The sequence below is a fragment of the Ixodes scapularis genome, unplaced genomic scaffold, assembly GCF_016920785.2.
Source record: "Ixodes scapularis isolate PalLabHiFi unplaced genomic scaffold, ASM1692078v2 PGA_scaffold4__175_contigs__length_147842914, whole genome shotgun sequence".
NCBI classification, from domain to species: Eukaryota; Metazoa; Arthropoda; class Arachnida; order Ixodida; family Ixodidae; genus Ixodes; species Ixodes scapularis.
Window position 1 is genome coordinate 49470563 of NW_024609879.1, and position 23328 is coordinate 49493890.

The window sequence follows — 23328 nt, forward strand, 5'->3', positions numbered from 1 at the left end:
TCTCTATACGCGTGGGTTGGGGAGATTTTGGCAAGCAAACACGAGACAAGCACGAAAATAAAAATATTTAAGTGCGACTTAACAAAAAACATTCTTTATTTCTTTTTTAACTCTACCCAGTCATTCAACTCTATTTAGCGGTTAATATCAATTAAAAACATGTTGCATCATACTGATGGTGCAATGGATACAGCTCCTCTACCGAGCCCCTTATCCGAAGCTCGGCACGGGGTGTCCCTGTGTTGCGACGCAATGATTGCAACTTGTTATTTTGTAAAAAGAGAGAAAAAAAATATATATATATGAAAACGTGGCATCGGGGTCGTCGGAGCAAAAGTGCTCCACATGCATCGAGTGGGCGGACAACATTCGCCGCGCCTTTGCGACCACAGCCTCTCCACGGGAACGCTGTCAATTGCTGACCCTCTTGCCATCAACCTTGGCAAGAAATGAAGTCCAGACGATCCTCCCAGAGGCATCGATCTACATCATTAATAGGTCCCGGAAGCTGTGGGAGGACCACGGCGTGTGGTATGTGCCCGAACCCTATACAAGGTGTAAGGTGAGCCCTGAAAACATATCTGCAGCGGTTGAGTACTACATGAAAGACGAGTTAGTGTTGTAGGCAGAGTCGCAATCAGAAGGACGTCATTTCCGTTGTGCTCAATGGCCAGAAAACGCTCAGACCGAAACTTCTTCTGACACGGTCAATCAGAGAAGCGTTTCGTGATTATAAAAGTGACCATCCCGATTACGGCATCGGATTGACGAAGTTTTACTCTCTGCGACCCCGATCGGTTAAATGCAATCCCCAGCAACAAGCGTGCGTTTCTGTGTATACTGCGCAAACTATAACCTCTGTGTCGCCTCTCTACGAAACGCTGCCGGCTCACAACTTGACGCAGCGGAATTGAACTCGGCATTCATTTGCAACCCGCCATCGCGCCAGTGCCTTATAAGCGAATGTGACCATTGTCCCAAAGGCCAGTCTCTTACACTGGAAAAACTCAACATTTCCGAGGATGAAGAGATAGTTTTGGCAGCATTGGAGTCAGGTGAGCTTGTGAAAAAGACTTTAGATCCGGTCACTTTTATGGAAGAGCTTCGTGTGTCGGTCTCGAGGTGGACCATTCACAACCATATCAGACAGACGCAAGGCAAAGTCATCTATGAAGAAAAGCAGTGCGCGCAGCGTGGTAGCATTGTCTTCCACTTTGACTTTGCTGAAAACTGAACTGTTATCCTTCTTGACGAGATTCAAGCGTACCACTGGAAACAAAAAACAGGTCTCAATATTTACGTGTGTGGTGACGACTAGAAAGTCGACATACACTTTTGCCGTCATCAGTGACGACTTGCATCATGACTCCTCTCATGCCTGTCTGGCTGTACAAAAAGTGAGAGAGTGGGTCGATGGCAACCTTGCTGTGTACTCTCATTTGACTTATGTAAGGAACGGTGCCGCCAGTCACATGAAGAATCGCTTCCAACTTCATGAATTCCAAAAAAATGTTTTTCCCAAGGCCCAATGGCCACTGGGCACGGAAAAAACGGTTGTGACGGAGTTGGAGGGCTTGTCAAACACCAAGCAACGCTTCACAACTTGAGACAGCTCCCAGGAAAGGCCATACAGTCTGCAAAATGCATGGTGAACAGTCTTTCCCAAAAACTAAAAGGAATGAATTTCACAATTCTGGACGAAGACGAGGTTGTTGAATTCCGTGAGCGCAAAAATGAAGGGTGGGTGGGAGAGCGCGCCTTTCCTGGTATTCAGTCGTGGCATGTGTGGTTATGCAAAACATCAGAAGCTTCGACCTGTGACTTGGAAGTGGCACGGACTGTCGGGTCCCCTTGGAAGAAACTCCAAGTGCACACTGTCAGAAAATGTTTGCGTCAAAATCTATCCATTTTGAAACCTATGAAGGCAGAACTGTGTTGTATATCATGTGTAATTTATTATATTTAATGCTCAATTTATTATAACGTGCCAAAGATGTGACACGCTATTACTTGCTATTCTCGAATGAATAAAAAAATACTTTTCTCTCAGAGTAAGAAGTCGCAATAACTGCGTTGCACCACAGGGGTACACCGTGCCGATCTTCGCGGAAGGGGCTCGGTAGAGGTGCTGTATCTATTACACCATCAACATAATGCAACATGTTTTTAATGGATATTAACCCCCAAATAGAGTAGAATGACTGGTCAGAGTTTAAAAACAATCGAGAACGGGATTTCTTTTTTAATCGCCCTTAAAATATTTCTATTTTGGTGCTTGTCTCGTGTTTGCTTGCCAAAATCTCCCCAACGCGCGCTTGAATAAATTTGAATTTTAATGAATGTACTTCCATTTATAAGTAGTGTATTTTCTTAAAATATGACGTTTCTGACTAAATTATTTCCTAAGCTACAGGCCTGCAAAGTTGAGGGAAAAACGGTCAAGGAGCCGAAATTGATGCTTTTTATTTATTTTTCAAAACATACCAAACAATAACAATATTTTTTTTTGTATTTCTAAGTACATATAGATTATGCTAAAATATTATTAAACTCACCTAAAAAGTATAACTTTAGTTATTAATCACCAAATTTGCCCCCTCCGGCTATGCAAGCAAATGCGACATTCTACCTCTACGTGATGTACGATTTTTTGCGTCCGACAATTTTTTTTCTTGGTGAAAATAATTCTGATTTTGTTTATTTTAGACATCGGGAAATAGCATATAAAATTATGAAGCAAATTAAAAAGGTCGACCAGCCACCGCCTGTTCGATCTTATCTGAAATCACCCTAGAGACCCTTTTTATGACAAACGCCAAAAAGTGGTGCTCCAGTCTTTAACGCCCAAGAGTACTTCCCTTTATAAAAATAATGAACATAGGCCACCTTAACACCGCTTCTTGAAATATAGATGAAACGTTTAACCATCAGTTCACCAGGTGAAACCCAAAAGAACGAAGGAGTGCGGAATCTGTTAAAATGCTTCCAGTATTCTTGTACCAACTTGCCTCCTCCAAAATGTAATATTGTACAGCCGAAGTCACTCGTTAAATTTTTAACCTTGTCGTCCCTGTAACTTTTATGCTTTCTAGCACTGGTAACATAAGCAAGCTCAGCAGGCTTCCAAAGACAGTGTGACCAAAATTCGCTGGGGGGGTGTTCGGCAGTTCACGTTTGTAAACAGCAAAAGTGTCTTTAGAGAATGATTGACGAGAGAAAACTAAATGCACTGTACAAAAACTTTTTTATATATGAAAACCTTCATACGCTGCCGTTGCCGCGGCAGCTTATGCAACCGCAATATTTACCGTGAAACACACACGGGGAGCGCTACGTGCTTCGCATCGTTTGCAGGGCTAGTGACGTCACGCCGCACCTCTAACTCTCCCGTTGCCGCGGCAGCCTATACAACTGCAATCTTTACCGAGTGAAGCATGCGGGGAGTTCTACGTGCCTTGCATTGTTCGATTGCGCTAATCATCGATTTCGCAATTTTTATATTTGTCTTGCGTTTATTTTATTAAAACAAGTGGCAAAACCAGATGAGAAGTGGAAAGGTGCGCGTGAAAACTGATAAATAAGCCAAGTGCGATAGTTGACGTCGAATATTCTATCGACTACTGCTCTGTCGACGGACACGAAAAAACCCGACCAACGAGTCATGTACAGAGTCGCTGAAAAACTGGAATCCTCCCTCCGAGTCTCCTTCATGAATCAATTTCAATACATTGGAGCAATTTCAGAAGGTGCCAAACAGATCGGCCACCACTGCGTCTGCGAATTCATTGCGTGGTAGAATAATGGCAAGGCAATCATCGACGTATCTAAATATCTCGAATATCCCTTCCCCTTACCTTTAAATATAGCGTCCTCACAGTCCGCTAAGCAAATGTCACAAATCAAAAAAGATACCCGGGACCTAACACCAGTGGCTTATTTTTGCACATGCACCTAGCTGTCAAATAGACGAAAGTATAGTCTAGATCAACAGACAAAAGTCTAATTAAGCCGTCCACGTTTGTCCCGCACGCATTTCGGAAGACCGTCTCTTCGCTGCTGTTGATACAATTCCTTACTGCGTTAAAAATGGGCAGTTGCTGGACAGAATAAAAGAGTGCCTCTACGTCACTTCAAAAGGCGTCACACTTTCCCTTAGACTTCTCTCCCGGAAACTCCAAAATATCCTCTAAACTTTGGACCAAACATTGTTCATGCAGCTCTACTGAGGAAATTTGGGTACTGATGAAGGAGACTATATAAAACTGTCACAAATCCCTTTCGTCACTGTCGTATAAACGGAACGTTCATTTTGTGCGCTTTTCCAGTGTTGAAAATCTCCACGAATTTTGTTTTGCTAAAGCACAAAAGCACTACAAGATCCTTTAGCTCTAGTCTTGACTTCGAAAAGGAATCCTGGCCGCACTGACTTGAAGTGTTTTATTATAGTTTCCTCAAACCTGGCGGCAAATGATTCCTTTGTAGGAGGTGAACAATTTTAGATTGCTACCTCTGATTTATTCAGCTATGCCTCCCATCCTGGAGCTTCTCGTCCGGGGGTCATAGGTGCGGCAGAGCGATCCACTTAGTTACCAATGCGCTGGTCCCTGTCTTGGATCAGCACTTTCTCTGCCACGCTTCTGACCAGCAATAGCTTCTCAAAAGGCGGAGTTCTTGGTAGCATGTTGAACGTCAGCCTGTTGTGAAGTGTGTGTTGGATGTCATTAGATAGTAACGGACCGTCGACATAAAGTATTCTCTCACGCTTGTCCTTGCTGATCCCCTGCTTTCTAGGAAAGCTAGCAAAATGTTGCTGCCTGCGGAATTCCGTAATCTGCTTCACGCTTCGAAGGAGGAATGCAAAACTCCTCTCAGTTGCTGCTCGTTCTTGCTCTCTCGCTAGTCATGGCACATTTAGGCTTTCCTTGTAGCTATCCACTTGTTTTCTAGTCTCAGTCCTAATGACATTGAATATACTTTTGGCGTAGGCAGCAGACGGGAGACAGCCGTTGAAGGGCCTTAACACTTATGGTGCCAGGTATGCAGTGTGAACGGCTAATACATATACTCATGGTCGGTAGCACAATACGATCATCAGATTATAAAAGTAAGAGTGTAAGGAGAACCTAAAGAAATGACCAATAAAAGAAGCAATTAATTGTGGCAATATCCTAAGTTGGCCTAGTTGCTTTTTCATCACGAACTGACCGGAAAAAAATAACAAAAAACAGGAAAAAAAGATGAGGTAGCAGGCGTAACTCGCAATTGAATAAAAAAAAAAACACACACGCAGAAAACAAGAATCATATAAAATTAAGACAAGGGGCAGAAGCATGTGTGCGGGCGAACCATTGTTTGCCTTTCTTGATAAATAATTTGTATCTCTGCAGAAGGAGTGCGTAAATGGCGAGTTATTTTCACAAACAGTATATAAGTGAGTGTGTTTCGAATTAAGCTTTCAATTGCAAGTTACGCCTCTTGTGTTTTCCTACCTTGCGTACTTGCTTTGCCTTGGCGTTTATTTCGAGATGACAAAAACATCTAACACAACACAATATTTTGCTTCATTAAATTTCTTCCACCAACGCATCATTTTTATCTTCTCGAAACCTTTACCAGTACACTCTCGATCTTAAAAACCTGATGGCCATATGATGCTACCGAACAACAGAGTGTGTTTATGCATTTCACACCAGACGCCTCCCACCAGATGTTTTGACACTCTTCAATGGCCGTTCCTCGTCTGCTGGTCACGCCAAAATGATACGTGAAATCATTAAATCCAAGACATGGAAACAAGCAGATATGCTCAAGGGCTTGCTAAAGGGACTGCACTCTACGGAAGGTCAAAAACTAGCAGAAGCTGAGAGGAGTTTTGCATTCCTCTTTCCGTGCGCCAAGCAGGGTATGAAATTTCTATGGTAGAAACAATTGGCTTGCTTGCCAAGAAAGCCACGGACTAACAAGGAACAGCGTGAGGGTGTAGCTTTCCTCGGCAGTTCGTCACTGCCCGATAAAACCCGACAGACCCTGAACAATTGGTTCGAGTTCAGTGCGGAACCAAGAGTTCTGCCCCTGATAAGCTCTCTCTTGTCAGAAGCATGTTAGAGCAAGTTGTGATCCAAGACAGGTATCGGTGCCTTGCTTACAGAGTGGGCGTGCTGCTCACTACTGCTGGCATGTAGTCTTCGTTTCCCGGCCTCAAGAGTTCTTCGCTCCCGACTCCGGGTAAACTATCTTCACAAACGTCAAGTCAGTGCAGCCGGAATAAACTATAATAATACATGGACAACAGAGAAACAGATGATATTAACAAATTGGGTACAAAGGACAAACACATATCTCAACACAGCTTTGTGATTGTGCATGTCGAAAGTCGAGCAGACGCCGATAGGATCCAGCCAAGATTCCTGATCAAGATGAAGTCTAGGGTTAAGTAATTGTGCAGTGCTTTAGTACTTCAGGGGTTAGAAATGAAGGTGCCTTCAAGGAAGAAAGAGCTTTTCCTGGGTATTTTCTTCACAGCCAAAAGGCGCAGAATGGACTTTCCGTTTAGGGACATATTGACGGAAAGTAATTTGTGGCAGTTTTAAATGTCTTCTCTCTCAGTATCCACTTTTCCTCACTGGAGCTGGCGAAAAAATTTGGTTCCCAGTTGGGACGAGGTTTTGAATTTTTTGAGAGAGCAGGCCTAGGAGAAATTTTGACATTTTCGATTGACGTAGATGACCTTTTTTACTCTGTCCCACATCAATATATTTTTAACGCAGTAAGACATTTTAGAGGCACCAACGGAAAGCCGGCCCTCTGAGGTGCGTATGGGACTAGTGTGGACAGCTTTATTGCACTTTTGTCTTCTTACCTAGGCCATACTGTGTCTCCTTTGACGGGTTATTGACGGGTGCAAAACTAGGTTATTTTTATCAGGTCGCGAGTCACTCCTGTTCTTTGTAACATTTACTTAGCTCCCTGTGACGACGCTATTTTTCAAAGGCTTGAGGTGAAGGAGACCTCTACGATCTTTAGATAAATTAGGGAGTTTTTGTGGATCGTTTTCTCCGTCCCGTAACACTCTCCGCAACCCGCTACGATAGCCGGAAACTCTACAGTCAAAGCCATCGGCGCACAGTCACAGTAGCGACTTCAACATTCCGGAGGCCTCAGTGGAGGTGGAAACGCGGTCTACGAAAACTTCATATTGATGACTACCTTTTAATTGTTCTACCACTTAATAACCTCAAGGAGGCAACAGTGGCCGATTGGTTGGGCACCTTCACTGCTTGCTCCGATGGACTGAAAGTTATTCATGAAAAAGCTTGTGACGGACACCTCCAATTTTTTTGTTTCCAACTTATATTTCCGGATGACCTCATTCGCTCGGCCTAGGAACACCGCTCCAAAAAAGCCGTCATACTATAGGACTCGACCCAGTCCAAGCGGGTGAATAAAATTCCGAGGACACCTAAGCACTTCTTATAAGTTGTGAATGCGGAAGCATAACTTCCCCTCGCTTGTGTCTGCTGCGCCGCTGGGTGAGGCAGGGGCGGGACGGCGAAGCTCGACGCGGCGTGTGCTGAAATCACGTGTCCTCTCAATATCATCATCGCCATAGCTGCGGGTACCGGTTCACGAAGCTTAACGCCTCTAAGCTTAACGTTAGGCTTAACGTCAGGCCAGGGCAGACCCGTGCCCACCCCTCCCGCTGCGCCGCTAGCAGTTCGGCTGGCTCCTTCGCTGCGATAACACCGTTGCTATGGAGCCATATGATGCGTCACAGCCAATGGGAATTTATGTCCCGTTTCGCTCAGGGAAATTTAGGTGCCGTTTTTCGCATCTTCAGACGGAAATAAGGTGCCGTTTCGCTCAGACAATGGGAATTGAGGTGCCGTTTATCGCTGCTTCAGACAACGATAACGCCGGCTCCACTCAGATAACGCCGTTTTGCTCTCCGGGACAGTTAATCCTTTCCCATTAAAAGAGGCTTTGCTACTTCGTGCCTTGGAACCTCTTTGACTAAGTCATGTCCTGAGGAAATGGGGAGAAGCTTCCAACGACATGTCGACCGACTTAAGATGAGAGCGTTTGCGCAAGAAACCTTGATTGACGTTGCAGAGGGCCCGAAGAGGAAGCTTTTCGGCACCCAGAAGAGAACTTGATAGCGCGAGAGGAAAATGCCGGAGATAGCTCTGTTGTACATTCCTTATTTCTCAACTTTAAATTTGGTGAATGCTAACATGTCATGGTGTTTTTTTTGTTTTTTTTTCCGCTCCGAACAAGACATTTGGTTTGTGTCGAAATATAAATTGCCCTGACTTGGAGAGTGACGGCTGAAAGAAAAAGCACAAAAGCAAATTCGTGGAATGCACCACGGGGATGATATATGACAATTCACCTTCATGCGGTCGCTCTTACGTAGGCCCAAAAGAGTGATACGTCAGTGGCTGCGCATGGGAGGACGCGGCCACCACTAAGCAGTCATCGTCGGGTCACTTGGCAGTGGGTCTCAATGTTTGCGATCGCGCACCGTATTTTTCGAACATCAAGGCCATGAAGAGAGACAGAAACAAAATGACAAGGGAATTACAGGAAGCCTATGAAATAAAAACAGCAGCATACTCAAGTGTGTGTACGTTGGCCACCGTTGGCCCTTATTGATAAAGTATTTGCATTTGTAAATGATGTGTTGTTTTCACGTACAGTTTGTAACTGACTGTTTCAAAGTAAGCTTTCATTGCAAATTACGCCTCGTGCTGTGTCTTTCCTCTCTTTGTCATTTTGCGCGTTCAGCTGGAGGAACAAATCAACAAGCCCTACTTACTATTGTTATGTGCGATATTCATTTGCTTTTTGCTTTACGAAATTTATTAGGGCGCTTCGCCAAATCCTTTGGTCGCATTCCTTAGTCTCTTAACGACTCTTTTAACGGAGCATAATTTTAATCCCATATTATGCGGGAGATAGCGTAGCTGTGCCACATTTTCCCGTCGTTTCAATGAATATCTTCAGCGGTAGCTAACAGTGGAAAGATAGAAACTGACTTCATCATATTTTAATGAAATTGAAGAAATACTCCTTGAGTTATCCGCTCCAAATGAAATGCGCAAACATATTCAAGGGAGGTTTCCAGGGCTCCACTAATTGTCTGTGATCTCAGCTGTAAGGGTTGGAAAAAAAGATGGGGACCAAGAGCGAGGGGGAAGTACGTGGAGCGTAAATGAAATGAATGACAAACTCTAAGTCGACATTAATGTTTGGTACATAACTACCGATTCTCAGAAGATTTATTTACGATTTATATAATTGAAAATTTCAATACTAAAAGTTGACTTTTGCTACCACTTTTTCAATTCAAAACATTGCAGCTGCATCTTATGTTTCGGGACCATGTCATAACCGACGAACAGCGTTGTCTATCGACGATGGAAAGACATTTTCTGGCGTTCCTGCTATGGTACAGCAAATCGCCCGACTGTGAGCAATTTTACTCAACGATTGCACGAAGCATTACTCTCCGTAAGCAACATCGAGAATTAGAAACAAATTCAGAGATTATAGCAATGTCTACTTGGGTTCCGTGTTTAGGTGGTGACACGAACGGCGGTAGTAGTGCAGGTCGCAACGGGAAGGTTCGGACGACCGCTATCTCACAGGATGTGGGATCGAGAAACAAGAACAGAGGCAAGCAAACTCAGCTGGCATTGCGAGAACTTTCCAGTGAAATTTGTTGATATCAAAATCTCCGAAGGATACACTGCAATCCACGTTGACACGGCCTTCAGACCTTGCGTCAAAGAGAGGCGTTAATAGATAGCTCACACTCTTTGTACTTCATTCAACCCGTCTCCCAGATTTAAATACCCATCGTACACGTCATAACATATTTCTAATCCCAGCCTGAAGCATTTTTAAAGAAACAGCTATCCTTATCGGTGGTAAACGATGATGACCAAAGCCATTAATCATTCCGAATCTCTCCCATTCTTGTAGGATACGGCTTACGAAGATTGCTGCGTCTGTCTGAACAAACGCTTGTCAAAACGATTGCCATTAATAAACGTGCCTTTCCGCTTCTTACATGCTATAAGTACAATATAGAGACCATGGCTTCTCCCATTGCGCCGTCCGTGTGCAGAGAGTCATTCGGAAAGTCCATAAAGGACACCAGCTCAGGGTAAGAACTCAAAATCCAACTATCTTCAGCTGGAGCACGTTGCCATCTTCCTGGGCTACGCATTACTCGTCTTAGAAAGGGCCAATTTGGACCGTTTTTAAGACCAGTAATACCCGCAAGGTGACGTCCAATGTCGAAGGTCTAGCTGCTGGTGGCAGGTAGTTGTCCGAGTCGATGTGGCTAACTGGTAGCCAGCAGTCACCAGAATCTTCGACTCCGTACGTTGCCTTACGCGCACCGCTGCAGCAATGAGGACTCAGCCTGATCACCTATTGGATAATCTCCGTGCGCCAGCCTGGCTAGTCCTTCCCCTGCACGACTGCCCCAGTTTTACGCCCTCTCAAGACCGTTTGCCGCACATTGAGTACCGCACCACGACGAAGCAAGTTGAAGGAATTTCGGCTTTACGTCACAAGCCCCGTCTTGTTAGACTGCTCAACTATGCCGTACCGTCTCTCTCCCCTGTTTGTACTTATGCATCCGGCCCTCGAATCGTAAAACCTTCCTATTAGTTCATGTGCGATTATTAGTAACTTGCTTAACTCTTCGTGTACCCTCCGTTGCGTGTTTTGTTTTATCGGAATAATCTTTTTGTATTAAGTGTGTCCACAAACCATTTCGCCCCAGTGTGTCTGTCTTTGTCCCCCGCGTCTCCTGAGCCCTGGAGCTGTGAGATGGCGGACGTCCGAATCTTCCCGGAGCGACCCATGATACTACCGGCATGGTTAGCGACAGGTGTACATGTATGTTAGGGCGTTTAATGTAATTGTTATTAAAAAATATTCACGCTAAAATAAAATATTTATCGAGTGGTTTAGAAAAATTAACAAACCTTGCGAAGTGGTAAATTGTAGAAGTAATTTTCTGAAATTAAACCAACTTCAGTTTTATTGTGTGCGTACCGGGCCGCCGAAGCACCTACTGAATTGTAAAAGCTATTCTCGATCGACACTGCAGCGGGATATCTTTATCGAACTTAACATTCATTCAAAGCAGAGGTAAGACCTAGCACGTTTTAAACGTGCAAAAATGTCAACTCTTTGTTGCCCTTTAAGCTCTATGTTTTTGTTTAACATTGCGATCTCCCAGGTTTCTGAGCCTTTTGTCTTTATCCAACCTCGCACTCCTTCGTTTTGTTGAGTTCTGCATTTTTATTTAAAAGTGCAATACCTCAATTTTTTTAGTTTTGTGCTTTTATTGAACATTGCGATTTCTCAGGTTGCTGAGTGTTGCATTTATTTTTATTCATCATTGTAGTAACTCACGCTCTTAATCTTTGTTTCTACGTTTTTTAACATTGCATTCTCTCAGTCTGATGAACTTTATATTTCGATCGTTGGTGTACGTTTCCCACCAAATAACATAATCATTAACAACAAAAATAACGTGCATATCATTACTAATATCAATATTATCAGGTTTCAGTTTTTCACTAGCGCATAATCGGATAGCCGAAGATAGAACTAGGCAGAGCGTAGACGACGCAGTCGTGTACTTGTCTCGCCAATACGGATATGGCGCCACACGCCCGACTATTGGGCGCTTAGTGTTTTTGTATTGAGAGCCGGGGTCGCCGCCCTGTTAGAGGGGCTTTCGTAAGCAGTTGCATGTACGGATGCCACTTTGCACACCTCCGGCCGGTCTGCGACTACGGTGGTGTTCGCGTCCGCGCATTCGGAAAAGCTTGTGCAGTAGGTCAACAGTCCAATTTCGGCAATCTGATCGGCGAGCTTGAAGCCGCCATAGGTAACGCCAGTTGAAAGACTCTCAACGACAGCGGCACCGAATAAACTTAATGACGCCATTACCGCCGTTCGTCTCAGCGGCCACCATTGGCGGCGCCGAACCGTCCACACGTTGACTGTGGTACAGTTCCCGATACCCGATATGTAGTTCCGCTAATACCAAGGGTGGTTTTCTGATCAATCCAGCCGTCGCTCCCGGCGGCTAAAATAGCCGCAACAGGAGTTTTTCTGGTCACCTGACCTAGCACTTCAGCTGACTCCGCTCACATTACGTATAGCATGTCTGTGGAGCATTTTTTTAGTTATCGCGAATTTCTCCAGAAATAACTATACATGTACATCATGAAGTACTTCATGTCTCCGCAAAACTTTGTATTTTTACCGCAAAACTAGGCAACGCGTCACCGAACGCTCATCATCTGGCTAATCGTATATTAGTACTACTGGTCCGAACCAAACGGTAAACTTTCCTAACTAACCGTTATTATATTAAAAAGTTATGGGGATCTTTTTTTTTTAATTTCAATGGAGGAATGGGGCCATTTTAGTAACATGGCGTCATTCAGCCACATGTACTGGGGAGCTTCATCGGCCGCCATTTTACCAAGTCAGACGTTGTTTTTGGACTCAATAAACGTTTTTTTACACACTCCTGTATTGAAAGTTTGTGCACCCCAAGACATGAGACAAATGTCAGAGTAAAGTGGATTTAGGAATCAGCGCAGGCATAGCATGGAACCCACCAAAAAAAAAAGCGGAATTTATGGCGCGTCTGCGAGTGGACGTTCCGAATAAAGCGGACACTTTGAGGATCAGTGCACATCCATATGCAAAGGTATCGGCATCGTTAAAGCCATCGCGGCGTGATTCCTATTTGAGAAAAAAAAGAACGCTAAAATAATTTTATTTTCATATCTCGTTGGTGGCTATATCGGCATATTTCGAAGGATCAAATAAAGCATTAAAACGAAACAGCAGTGTGTTGAAAGAATAGGCTACGTCCATGAGCAGGACTTGTTACTTTGTGGTAACCGGTTTCGCGGCAAGACTTTTGAATCTAACTAATTTGTGGTTGAATAATAAAACAATGTCTCTGAGGTAGCAATATCTTCTTTTCCTTCTTAATGATTGGCCTCATAGCTTGCAAGTTACAGAAGGGTCATACCATGCCAAATAAAAACGCGGAAATGGGCATATGCAGGAAAAATATTTGTGTAAAGAGGCTTCTGAACTCTATAAAAATACTTTTGCGAAAATATAAATCTTATTTTTGCTGAAATAATGCTATACATTTCTTGAATTTGCATAAATCCCGTGTTGTTAATAGAATCATTGTTCAAAAACGCTTATGTACCACATAAATTTAGGTGGCCGCCTAAATACTTAACAGCATGCCCTACCTTACACTAGAATAAAAATATTAACAGACGCCATTTTGAGTCCAAATTAGAAGCTCCAAAAAATTCACTTTGATTCCTTTGTTTTCTATAGTCAATCTGGAGTTGATTATTAGCTACAATACTTTTTTCGTTTGCTTTCATGGAGAAAATAATTGAATTGCACGTGTTAAACTTCCCAAATATCGCTTTGTTGCGTTTGGAATATATTACGAAATATAAAGTTGATGCAGGAACGACCTAATATAAAGGAAAAAAAAAACAATGTGGGCATCGGGGCCTGGAACTTCCGAAATAGCCAAATGTTCAATCCACCTCATCTCTTCACCATAGCAAAAAATAAAAAAAATAAAAATTAAAAAAAGTATTTGCTTTCTTTGTTGCGGAGAAATTCCTTTTTGAAGATAAACCTCTCCGACCATGCGTCCATTTGCCCGCATCCTAGGCGACGCAGTCTGGCTTTCGCCAACGAGGTGTCAACGGTGTGAGATGCCGTGGCAAGGTCGTCAACGCTCTCCTGAAAACACGTTTTAGTCACTTGATGAGGACGTTATCCTGACATCTAGTAATCCGTATCCCCTTTATTGTAGGAAATGCTACTGGCTTCTTACGTTTCCTCTTCTTCTACACAAGTAACATGCAACCAGGGCTGGGCACTATCGTGATACAAATCTACTGCGATAGTATCTTAGAGATACTTTCGAGCATCTATCTTTGTATAGAGCTACATTTGAAAACTGTATTTGCAATGCATCTTAGTAGTCAGATACATTTATGTTACATCGCGTTTATCGCGACACTTTGCCAGGCTTCGGCATGTCGCTACATTGGTTGTCCTTTTTAAAATAAATTTAAAATATAAAAATATTTGTTTGGTGCTAGTTGTTTCGTAATTTATTATATGAGCCCGCCCTTAGCACAATCAACCTCAGGCACCGAAATTTAATATAAAACAAAAACACTGCGGCTTAAGAAATGTTACGGGCCAAATTAACAAAATCAGCTCCTCCCACTAAGCCCGCCACTCTTTCCAATCTAGCAGAAAAACATTGTAAAGGAGCTGAGTGAACCAAAGGTATGTTCCTGTTGTCAATCACCCCACTCTGTGGGTGACACAGAAGCTTTTTAAGACGACAGTTTGAGATGCACACTCACAACAAAACAGGGTTCATTTCGGGCAGACGCTTTTTGTAAAGAATGGCTCGCAGTTTTACCGTTTCGAAACTATGTAGTTCAACGGCGGTGACGTGTTTTCTTTAGCGGCATTAATGGTCAATAAAAAGTTCGAGGTAAACGGAACATTATAAAGATGCACAAAAGAGGAGCACAAGCATCAATCACCATTCGTATTCGCCGCAAACTACTCTTCCCCGCCTAGCAGCGTTCGGAAACAAATTTATTTCTACGTGTATTTGTATCTGCAATCCGGAATTCTTTTTCGCCGATGTTGCAAATGTATCTCATGGATGCCTAAACGAGAAATGTATGTCAGTATCTGCATTTTGGGCATTAAAACACGTATATCTCAGTATTTGCATTTCCTAATACTTTTTGGGGTATCTCTGCCCAACTCTGTTTCCAACGAATGCCGGCCTGCACGGTCTGCTTCCTGTGTTTGGGAATGCATACTGCGCGTCTGCCTCGTCTGTCGTATGTCCACATATAAATACTACTCAGACCGGATACCTCGCTACCGATGCGATATGGTAATTGTGATGTAACTTCTACATTGAGCTTAAATGTCCCTATTGAAAATTCTCATTTGTATGAGAAATTTCGGTGTCCAATAGACACATATGAATCATACAAGATCTGTAAGAACATATAAGAACCGTATAATAACCATATAAGAACTATATAACAACTATATAAGGTATATAAGAACATGCAAGCACCATATTCTTATGTGGTTCTTATATATCTTGTATAGTTCTTATATAGTTCTTATACAGTCCTTATATGGTTCTTATATGTTCTTATATATCTTGTATGATTGATATGTGTTATTGGACACAACAAATTTCTCATACAAATGACTCTTTTCACTAGGGGTATTTAGATAGAACATGTGCTACTGAAAGCAGCGTAATGATAAAAAAAGAATTTCACTCTTCGCAGCCGAAGCCTTGAGGTCACCTAAATGTGCATAATTTTAGCCTCCAGAGTACACTGGAGGCCCAGGGAACATGTCTTGAATTTTGAACTTTCGAGTATTTTTAGAGGAAATCTGTTTGTTAATAGATAGGAGTTACACGATTGGCGTCTTCGCCATTACAGCGTCATGCTCGGCAGACATTAGATGAGGTAATAACTATCATGGTAAGTCGATTTATTGAACAAATTGTTGATTAACTTTTTAACTAATTGTTTCATGGCTGATGTTCCAATTACAGTATCGACAACAACTATCGCAGGCTTGATCAATTTACAAAATTTGTAAAAAAGGTAATAGTTTCTTAGATACTCATCCATCAGTTTTCGCGTGTTTACTCCTGATTTCAATAATGCCCGCAAAAAAAAAAAGTCCAAAAAGCATCACCCACAAGGACGCTGAGAAGAGTAACGTAGTTGTTTACACGACGTGGTCACTATCTCAACAGCGCCTTCTTCGTGGATGCGACAGCGAACTTCAAAATATCTTTGATATATCCAATAACATTTACGTTCAGTGCTGAAATCGACATCCCTGTTATTATTTTTCAGCGATGAACTATCCGGTCAGAATTGTTTTTTCGTGTGGACATATAACAGACGAGGTCGAGGCGCAGTATGCCTTTCCGAACTCGGGAAGCGGATGATGAACGCCTGCGCTCGTCAGCAGTCACCTTTGCAATAGAGTGAAATTAAGACGCCAGTATCATTACGTAAGGTAAAGAGTATACAGATCCGTAGATGTCAAGCTAACGTTTACTTCAACTGAATAAAGAGTGTTTTCAGGCGAGAGTTTAGAATCTAGCAGCGGCGTCGGCTGAGGGAACTTCACGCCTGCCTTCGAGGACAGTTTGCTACTCCATTAGACCACTTATTTGCTTATACAAAAATAATAAATATTCTGTAGGTGATGCTTACCTTTACTGTAGTCATACGAGAACGATAAAGCCTCAAGCAACGGCGGAACAAACCAATTTTACTAACGTATGATTAAGGCATCGAAATTGCGCATGACAATTTGTTTGGTTTTGATCATTACCAACGCTACACAGCTGGCATCTATTTAAAGTAAAGTTGTTTTTTTTATTTATCCCTTCAGAGTGCGCGCATATTTGTTAGATAGGTGACCACTACAAGGTACAAACAAAAAACTATATGCACTATATTCAACGCGTGCTCGTATCACAAAACGTGCAAGCGCAAGTTCTGACCAAACGTTAGGGCACTTTTTCGAAACGATTTTTAACCTTTCGCTGCTTGTTTTGTGGCCGTATTTCTTCAAATATTCTGCAATAGTTGCTATTTGTTGGCTTCTAAGCGATTCTTGGTCAGCGTTGGTTTTGGTGTTCGTAAAATGCAGAAGCACGCGACTGTCTCCGTTAACGACTGAACTAGAGAAACACGAATTCGAGGCGTATTTGCGGCAAATAAAACAAGCCTGCTTATATTTCTTATATTTCTTTATTTTCATTCATAGCCGCCCGCGGGCATAGGCAGTGAAAATCTGAGGAGCAGAAGAGCCGCTTTAATTTCTGGGTTGTATAAACTCCGAATGTAACTTGAAGCATTGAGTACTAGCCGATGTTCCTTTAGCACAACTACTGCGGCTGGCGCTACTGATCACAGCACAGAACTTGGTAAAGCTGAAAACCGCCGCCTCCGTGACCAGGAAAGCACACACACGGATGACGTTCACCAACATGAATTCGGCGGACTTGGAACCGAAGTCCGCCATATCAAACCGCTTAATAAATAATAAGTATTCTAAAAAAAAACTACGAGGATAATATATAACAAGTGGTCTCAGAGGGATTATATTTCTTCAAAGCGATGTGAAAGTCTTTTTGTCACGCCCGCCCTCTCTCTTGTAATGGGCGCTCATAAAACAAAGAGCAGTTAATTTGTTTCTAGGGGAGCTTTCTGTATATTTATCTATAAATAAAATAGCTACCTTAGAAGCGTTTGGAGTGAATGGCTCAGTCCTATAGGATTTCTGAATTCACAGTGGTGGTGCGAAGGACACTGTTGACCGTTGTAACACATGTCTAATTTCTTTTTGGTTTGAGCACAGCTTGCTTGCCTCGCTCTTTTCTAAATGTGCCGATGAGACTCATGCTTGAGCCTACTGAGAAATTCTTTTTACCGTGTTTATGTGAAGTATATTTACAGCTTCGTATAATTAACTAATAGAGTAGGGAGCGGACATCTATGATCAATTTCGTTGTTTTCCTGTGCACGCGTCCTCACTATGCATTCTTCCTTTGCGTCTGTCTTTTGCAGGCTTGGCATAAAATGGGACGACTCGAGGTCAACCGAAAAGCCGTGCAAAGTTACTGACGGTTACATCATGACTAAAAATGGCGAGCGTACCGAATCAGCAAATTTTTCCTTCTGCTCTTACGATGCCTGGGACTTTAACTACTTTTTGCTGTTAAGTAACACTTGCTGTTAAGTAACATTGCGATCAGTCAATCTAGGTCACATTTTCTTTACTGACACATATTATTCGGGCAGGCGACACGTTGGTAAAGCATGTGTTTGAACGTTTAGAAGACTAGGATTAGAAAAGTCACCCAAAATCATGTGTCGCGGATGTTAGACCCGCAATAATTAATGAAGGTGGTTCTGCCATTCGTCACTCATATGGGTGGCATATTTTATCGTTGTACTTAGCGCCCTCTTTCCCGCGTAAGATTCTCTTTGCGATGTTATATGTAAAGATAATTTCGAAAAATAAATATTGTTTTCGAACTTCCTTTATTTAAAATTTGAAAACGAATGGCAGAACCACCTGCATTATAGTATAGAAGATCATTCAAATACTGCAGCCCGCTTTATCTTATTTCCAGTATTTGTTCTGCTCGACAGATTTTAAAAGGCTCCGTCCAGCAAAACATCATCTTGGACTCGACTCCTTATTATAATCTGATCCTTTGACGCGTACGAGAGGCAATGCGCGCCTGTTTTTTTTTTTTTTCTTTGTTATTGCATTACATAAGAGTAAATATGTGAATCTTGCATTTTTGGTAGAGCAAGGGTTCAAATACGTTGCAAAATGTACACAATTTTAAGATTGAACAGAGCAAAGATTTAAAAAATCCTAAAGAGCATGAGAGCCAGTCTTACCAAACAGATCCTCATTGAAACTATTTACAGCGGGCAGCAGGAAACAAATAAAGTTTAACCTTACAGCGCGATAAGCCAGCTTTTATTTATTTGTGTAGTGTAACACAAATATCAATTTAGATAACATAATGGAATTGAGACACGATACCCAATCAGATATTATGAGAGAACTAATGGGTGTTCTTCTTTATCAGGTGGATTACATCATGTAAGTTATAAAGGACGTAGCCGATACGACCAAGTTTCCTCATTAATAGAAACATTTTTTTTTGTATCAGAAGCCTTCGATATATTAATGCAACAATTTATAACTTCTTTGTTCTAAATCGCCAAAAAAATTAACTTTAAATAAACTTTCTACAGTACTTCCCTAGGAGATTGTATATTTCTCTTTATAGATTTTCAAGGCAAAAATAAGAAGTCTGTAATGTAATAAAACAATATCAAATACTGTGAAAACCGTAGGTAGGAACACGAGCCGTTAGCTACCGATAAATCAAGCTTTTCGTAGCCTAAATATTTATACTGTAATGGAACGTTTACTTTCTATATAAGTCCTAAACGATAGATGAATATTTAGCTGTTAAACATGGCACACTAAATCTTGAAGGGCCCATGGAACGAATTTTGGGCTGGAGTAAATCAATTTATATTGAAATTTTACTAATAGCGCATCGTTCAGTGGGCCAAAAGAACAAAGGTAGAATATCAAACGCCTGACTTTCGGTACGAACATTTGGAAAACACAGCGGACTATTTCGTACCTCCTTCCCTTCGTAAGCTCTCTGGCTTTTCACTGTGATACATCTGCGGACCCCGCAGCGCGTCCCCGGGCACCCGCAGCGCGTCATCGGGCCCAAACGCACGTCATATGGCACCGGACCTCACTTAGTCCCTTCACCCCTAAGTTGACACTGTGGTGGAAGCTACGCGCTTGCCGGACCAATCAGCCACCTCCCTCTCATCACCAGACCTCATTCTCTGCGCGTGGGTATGCGCGAGAGAGCGACGGGATAATCTTCCAGGGGGACAATGGCTGTGTCCGGCTACAAAAACGAGATTCGGAGCAAGAGGGGCTCCCCCCTTTCCGTCTTCTTGAACTGTTTGGTAGAATGCGCGATTTATGAATTGAGGAGGAAAGCTAAACAGGAAAAAGTTGGAAAAGCTTTTCATGACTCCTTTGAACCATTAATATTTCAGAAAGTAAGAAAACGCGGTCCATTAGGCTTAAGGCCTCTTAGTCGCTAGTACATCTTTGTCGTGACCTATTTAAGGAGACAGATTTTTATTGACTGATCTATGATAAGTTTTAAAACTCGTTGGTACATTGTGCAATTTATAGACCGTTCTAAATTCGCTAATTTAAGGACGAGGTGAGCCTGAGAACGTTTTTCGTCTTTAAGAAATTCGCCCGTATATTTTTTCTTCCATAAAGACGTTGTTTCAATATTACTCTTGAATTCTACACGAGATTAAAGATCTTCCCGCAAATATGTTCATGCGAAAGATTTATTATCTGATCCAAACCCGTACCAACAAATGAATGTAAAAACAGCGTAAGGAGACAACCTTTTGTACATAGGCAGTAGGTACATCTCAAATTATCTGCCAATATTTCGATATAACCAGAAAGCACGACAAACCAACATGTGAATAAAGGTAAAAAAGAAAACAATCGTCTTACAACCTGATAAAATCTTATATCTGACCTGATTGAGAAATTAATCATTTAATAGCTAACCCATACAATATTTTTACGGATTTTACGGCGAATTTTGCAGTGCAAATCATAAGGAATGCTTTAATCGCACTGCTGAACCCATGGATTCTGAAAACAACGAACTTCCGGCGAGTTTCTTCAATGATTCTGACTACTGCGAAGTATTATCTGTACGCAAGAATGCGTCCACATGCGAGGTAACTGCTCAATTATTTTGTGGTTTGGCCAGGGTACCATTTACGTGAAAGGTTTAACATTCAAAATAAAAAAGTGTTTTTTAGAAGAAACTCTCCCATACTAGAAGGTTTACTGATAGCCCTACTGGAGAGTTTTTTGTCGAGTCATAGACAGAGTAAGCTGGAACGCTCGCGCGACGACCGACGTTTACATGACGAGATTTTGAATTAACTTGAGAATGTGATCATGGTGGAACCTGAGGCGATACCTTCCATCAACAAGCCTTTCATGCAATTAGAGATAGAATTCAATGAACCTTGGTGTTGATGCTCATGTTTATTACGTGCCCAAAAGCACTATGAATGTTTCGACGTTGGTGCAAAGGAAGTCACTCCAAAGTAAAAACAAAAAAACAAAAAAAACGTTCAAAGAGATGAAACACATAAATTACCCATCAAAAATCCTGTCATACTAAATCATATTACAGATATAATTCGCTATTTAAAGGTTAACATCAGGCATATAAAGGTAATCGTTCTCAATATGGGTATTGCAAAAAAAATTTGAATTCGATATATTGGTGATACTTAAAAAATACTTGTCGTTATGAAACGTTGCCTTGACATTTTTTTTTTTGTGTTAGCGCCTGCAACAACCTGACTCTGGAATAATTATAAAAACATCCCGACTTTCCAATAGGACAATACATCATCTTAATTCAATTATTGAACTTCAGCTCTCCAGCGCGCTTGGCAGGTGCTGCTGTTTTATTATTTTTTTATTAGACAGGTTTAGTGGATTTGGAGCATGCTTTGCAGGTTTCCGTTTGAAAGCTATATATTAATTATCACGTATTAAGGAGAGTAATGACAAACTTTATTTGATTATTGAAGCTATTGTGAAGATTAGCCCTTCGTATTATTTCTCTTTGGCGGTAAAGCTAATCTGCCCAAAGAGATTTGTTCTAACTTTAATGGCTTTTTGTTTGTTCTTATCTCTTCGAATAAAATCAAACACCCAGCCAGGGGGCCCGTAATGTCAGCCCCGGTCAAAGCGTTCATAACTTGATCGGACGAGTCATATAACAGTGGCGTTGCATTCGAATACGCATTCTTTCCCAAAGCTGGTTCAACTTCCATTCGGGGGAAGGAGCAACTAGTTTCTCTCGGTAGTCTCTCGCGCATCTATGGGTGCGCTGTCCGTGAAAGTGGATTATTAGCATTTACAGTGAAGTTGCATTGGGCCACTCCGGTTCTGCAGTGCTTAATTTTAATATAAAACATCTCAGAGACTGCAGTCGCTTAGATTTTGCATGATTGCCTAACAATTGAGTTGTATTTATAAGGAAATTTTTCTTTGTATTTTCTTATTTTACATGCAGATTTGTATTATGTCCTTCCAGTAGCTGTTCATTGTGCTTGACTGTGAACAGCTGTTGTTTAAACTATAGCAAATGAGAGATTAAGAACCCGGTAAAGGCGTCTTCTACCAAATTTAGTGTGTCCGCTCTGCTTTCGAAAACATCGTGCTTCGTCTGCTGTGCCCCGTGGCGACATTGACAACAACGGTTGCAAGCGCAAGTGGAAGGAGAGAGGTCCGCTGCTGAAAGAGCGGGACGGTATCATTGTAAGGCGTCGCACGGCCATCGTGAAGACAAAAAAACGTTTTCACCTAGTGTTGTCGACGATGATGCCAGGACACGATTGCAACTTTTAGAGATGACGCCTTCCTGTTTAATAGTGGTAGGACAAGGCAGACGATCCTTGCTTACCCAAATTTCCGTGAACCGAACCCAACGACGAGACATCGCATAAGTGCCACGTTATACGGATAAATGCACACTGCTTTGTGGGCCTCATTTCTTGGGTCATTAATTTGTTAAAGCCAACAAGAACAAAACGGATTCCAGTGAGGCAGAGCGGCGGCGGCGTCGCTCGATAGTCTCACGCAGCGTACTGAGGCAAGAAAACGATCCTTATGTTGACCCATAGCAACCATCGGGAAGAAGCGCTGATATCACTACAGTTTCCTTAGATGGGAGAGAGCTCTAAACCTACGAGGAGAAGCCATAGTTGCTGACGAAGTGTGCCAACCGTTGTTAGGTCTCGACTGGATGAAGCGGGCACACTAAGCACTTTGACTGCGAAAATCCCATAGCATTGACTTCGCACGTCGTCGCACAGAAAACCCACAGACCAAAGCGGACACCGGCAAGACTTAGCGACGTAAACCCGGGCAGGCAGTGCTGAATATCACTGCAAGAACGCAGCGCTGCTGTAGCCAATCGCGCAACGTCGTCATAATAAAATAATTCGTCAGGCCGTGAGGTCAGTGAAGTCACTCTTCAAGGGATAGTGTTTGACTGGCAGAGTAATAGTCATATTTCTGAGGGACAGCTGTTGCTGGTTTTTTTTAGCAGTCACCATCTATATATTGTTACCTGCGCTCAGTAAGTGGCTCCAAATGTAGAACCAAGATGGCGCCGGTGACACCGGCTATTAAATTTAAAAGAAAAACATGTTTTGACACGCATCTGCGACGTTGGTAGGGTAGCTACTTTGACAGTTCACGTTTGATATAATTTAAATTTAACTTTAATGAAAACGGATGTGGCGTAGGGGCGAGTAAATGATAATTATAACCTGTTCTTATGTAACTGAAAAGCCGGCGAAAATTTAGCAAGTTGAAAGTAAGATTAGCGACTTCTCTTCTACATAGTCTATCTTAAAGTGAGCCTTAAAGTTAAGTCACCAAAATAATATCCGTAATCTTTACAGTATGGAAGTTAAGGTATTATGGGCTTTGCTTTACAGTATACTAGTTATGGTAAGGTAAAATAGCATA

The 23328-nt window shown here is 42.2% G+C and overlaps 1 protein-coding gene across 1 annotated transcript in view; it reads left to right on the forward strand.

Moving 5' to 3' along the window:
* LOC115312829 overlaps positions 1 to 23328 on the forward strand; it is a 74224-nt gene that overhangs the window by 48312 nt on the left and 2584 nt on the right. Inside the window, exons 7-9 of the mRNA XM_040211260.1 lie at positions 9360 to 9468; positions 17742 to 17891; positions 20369 to 20504. Coding sequence (XP_040067194.1) covers positions 9360 to 9468; positions 17742 to 17891; positions 20369 to 20504 — 395 coding nt within the window. The remainder of the gene's footprint in view (positions 1 to 9359; positions 9469 to 17741; positions 17892 to 20368; positions 20505 to 23328) is intronic.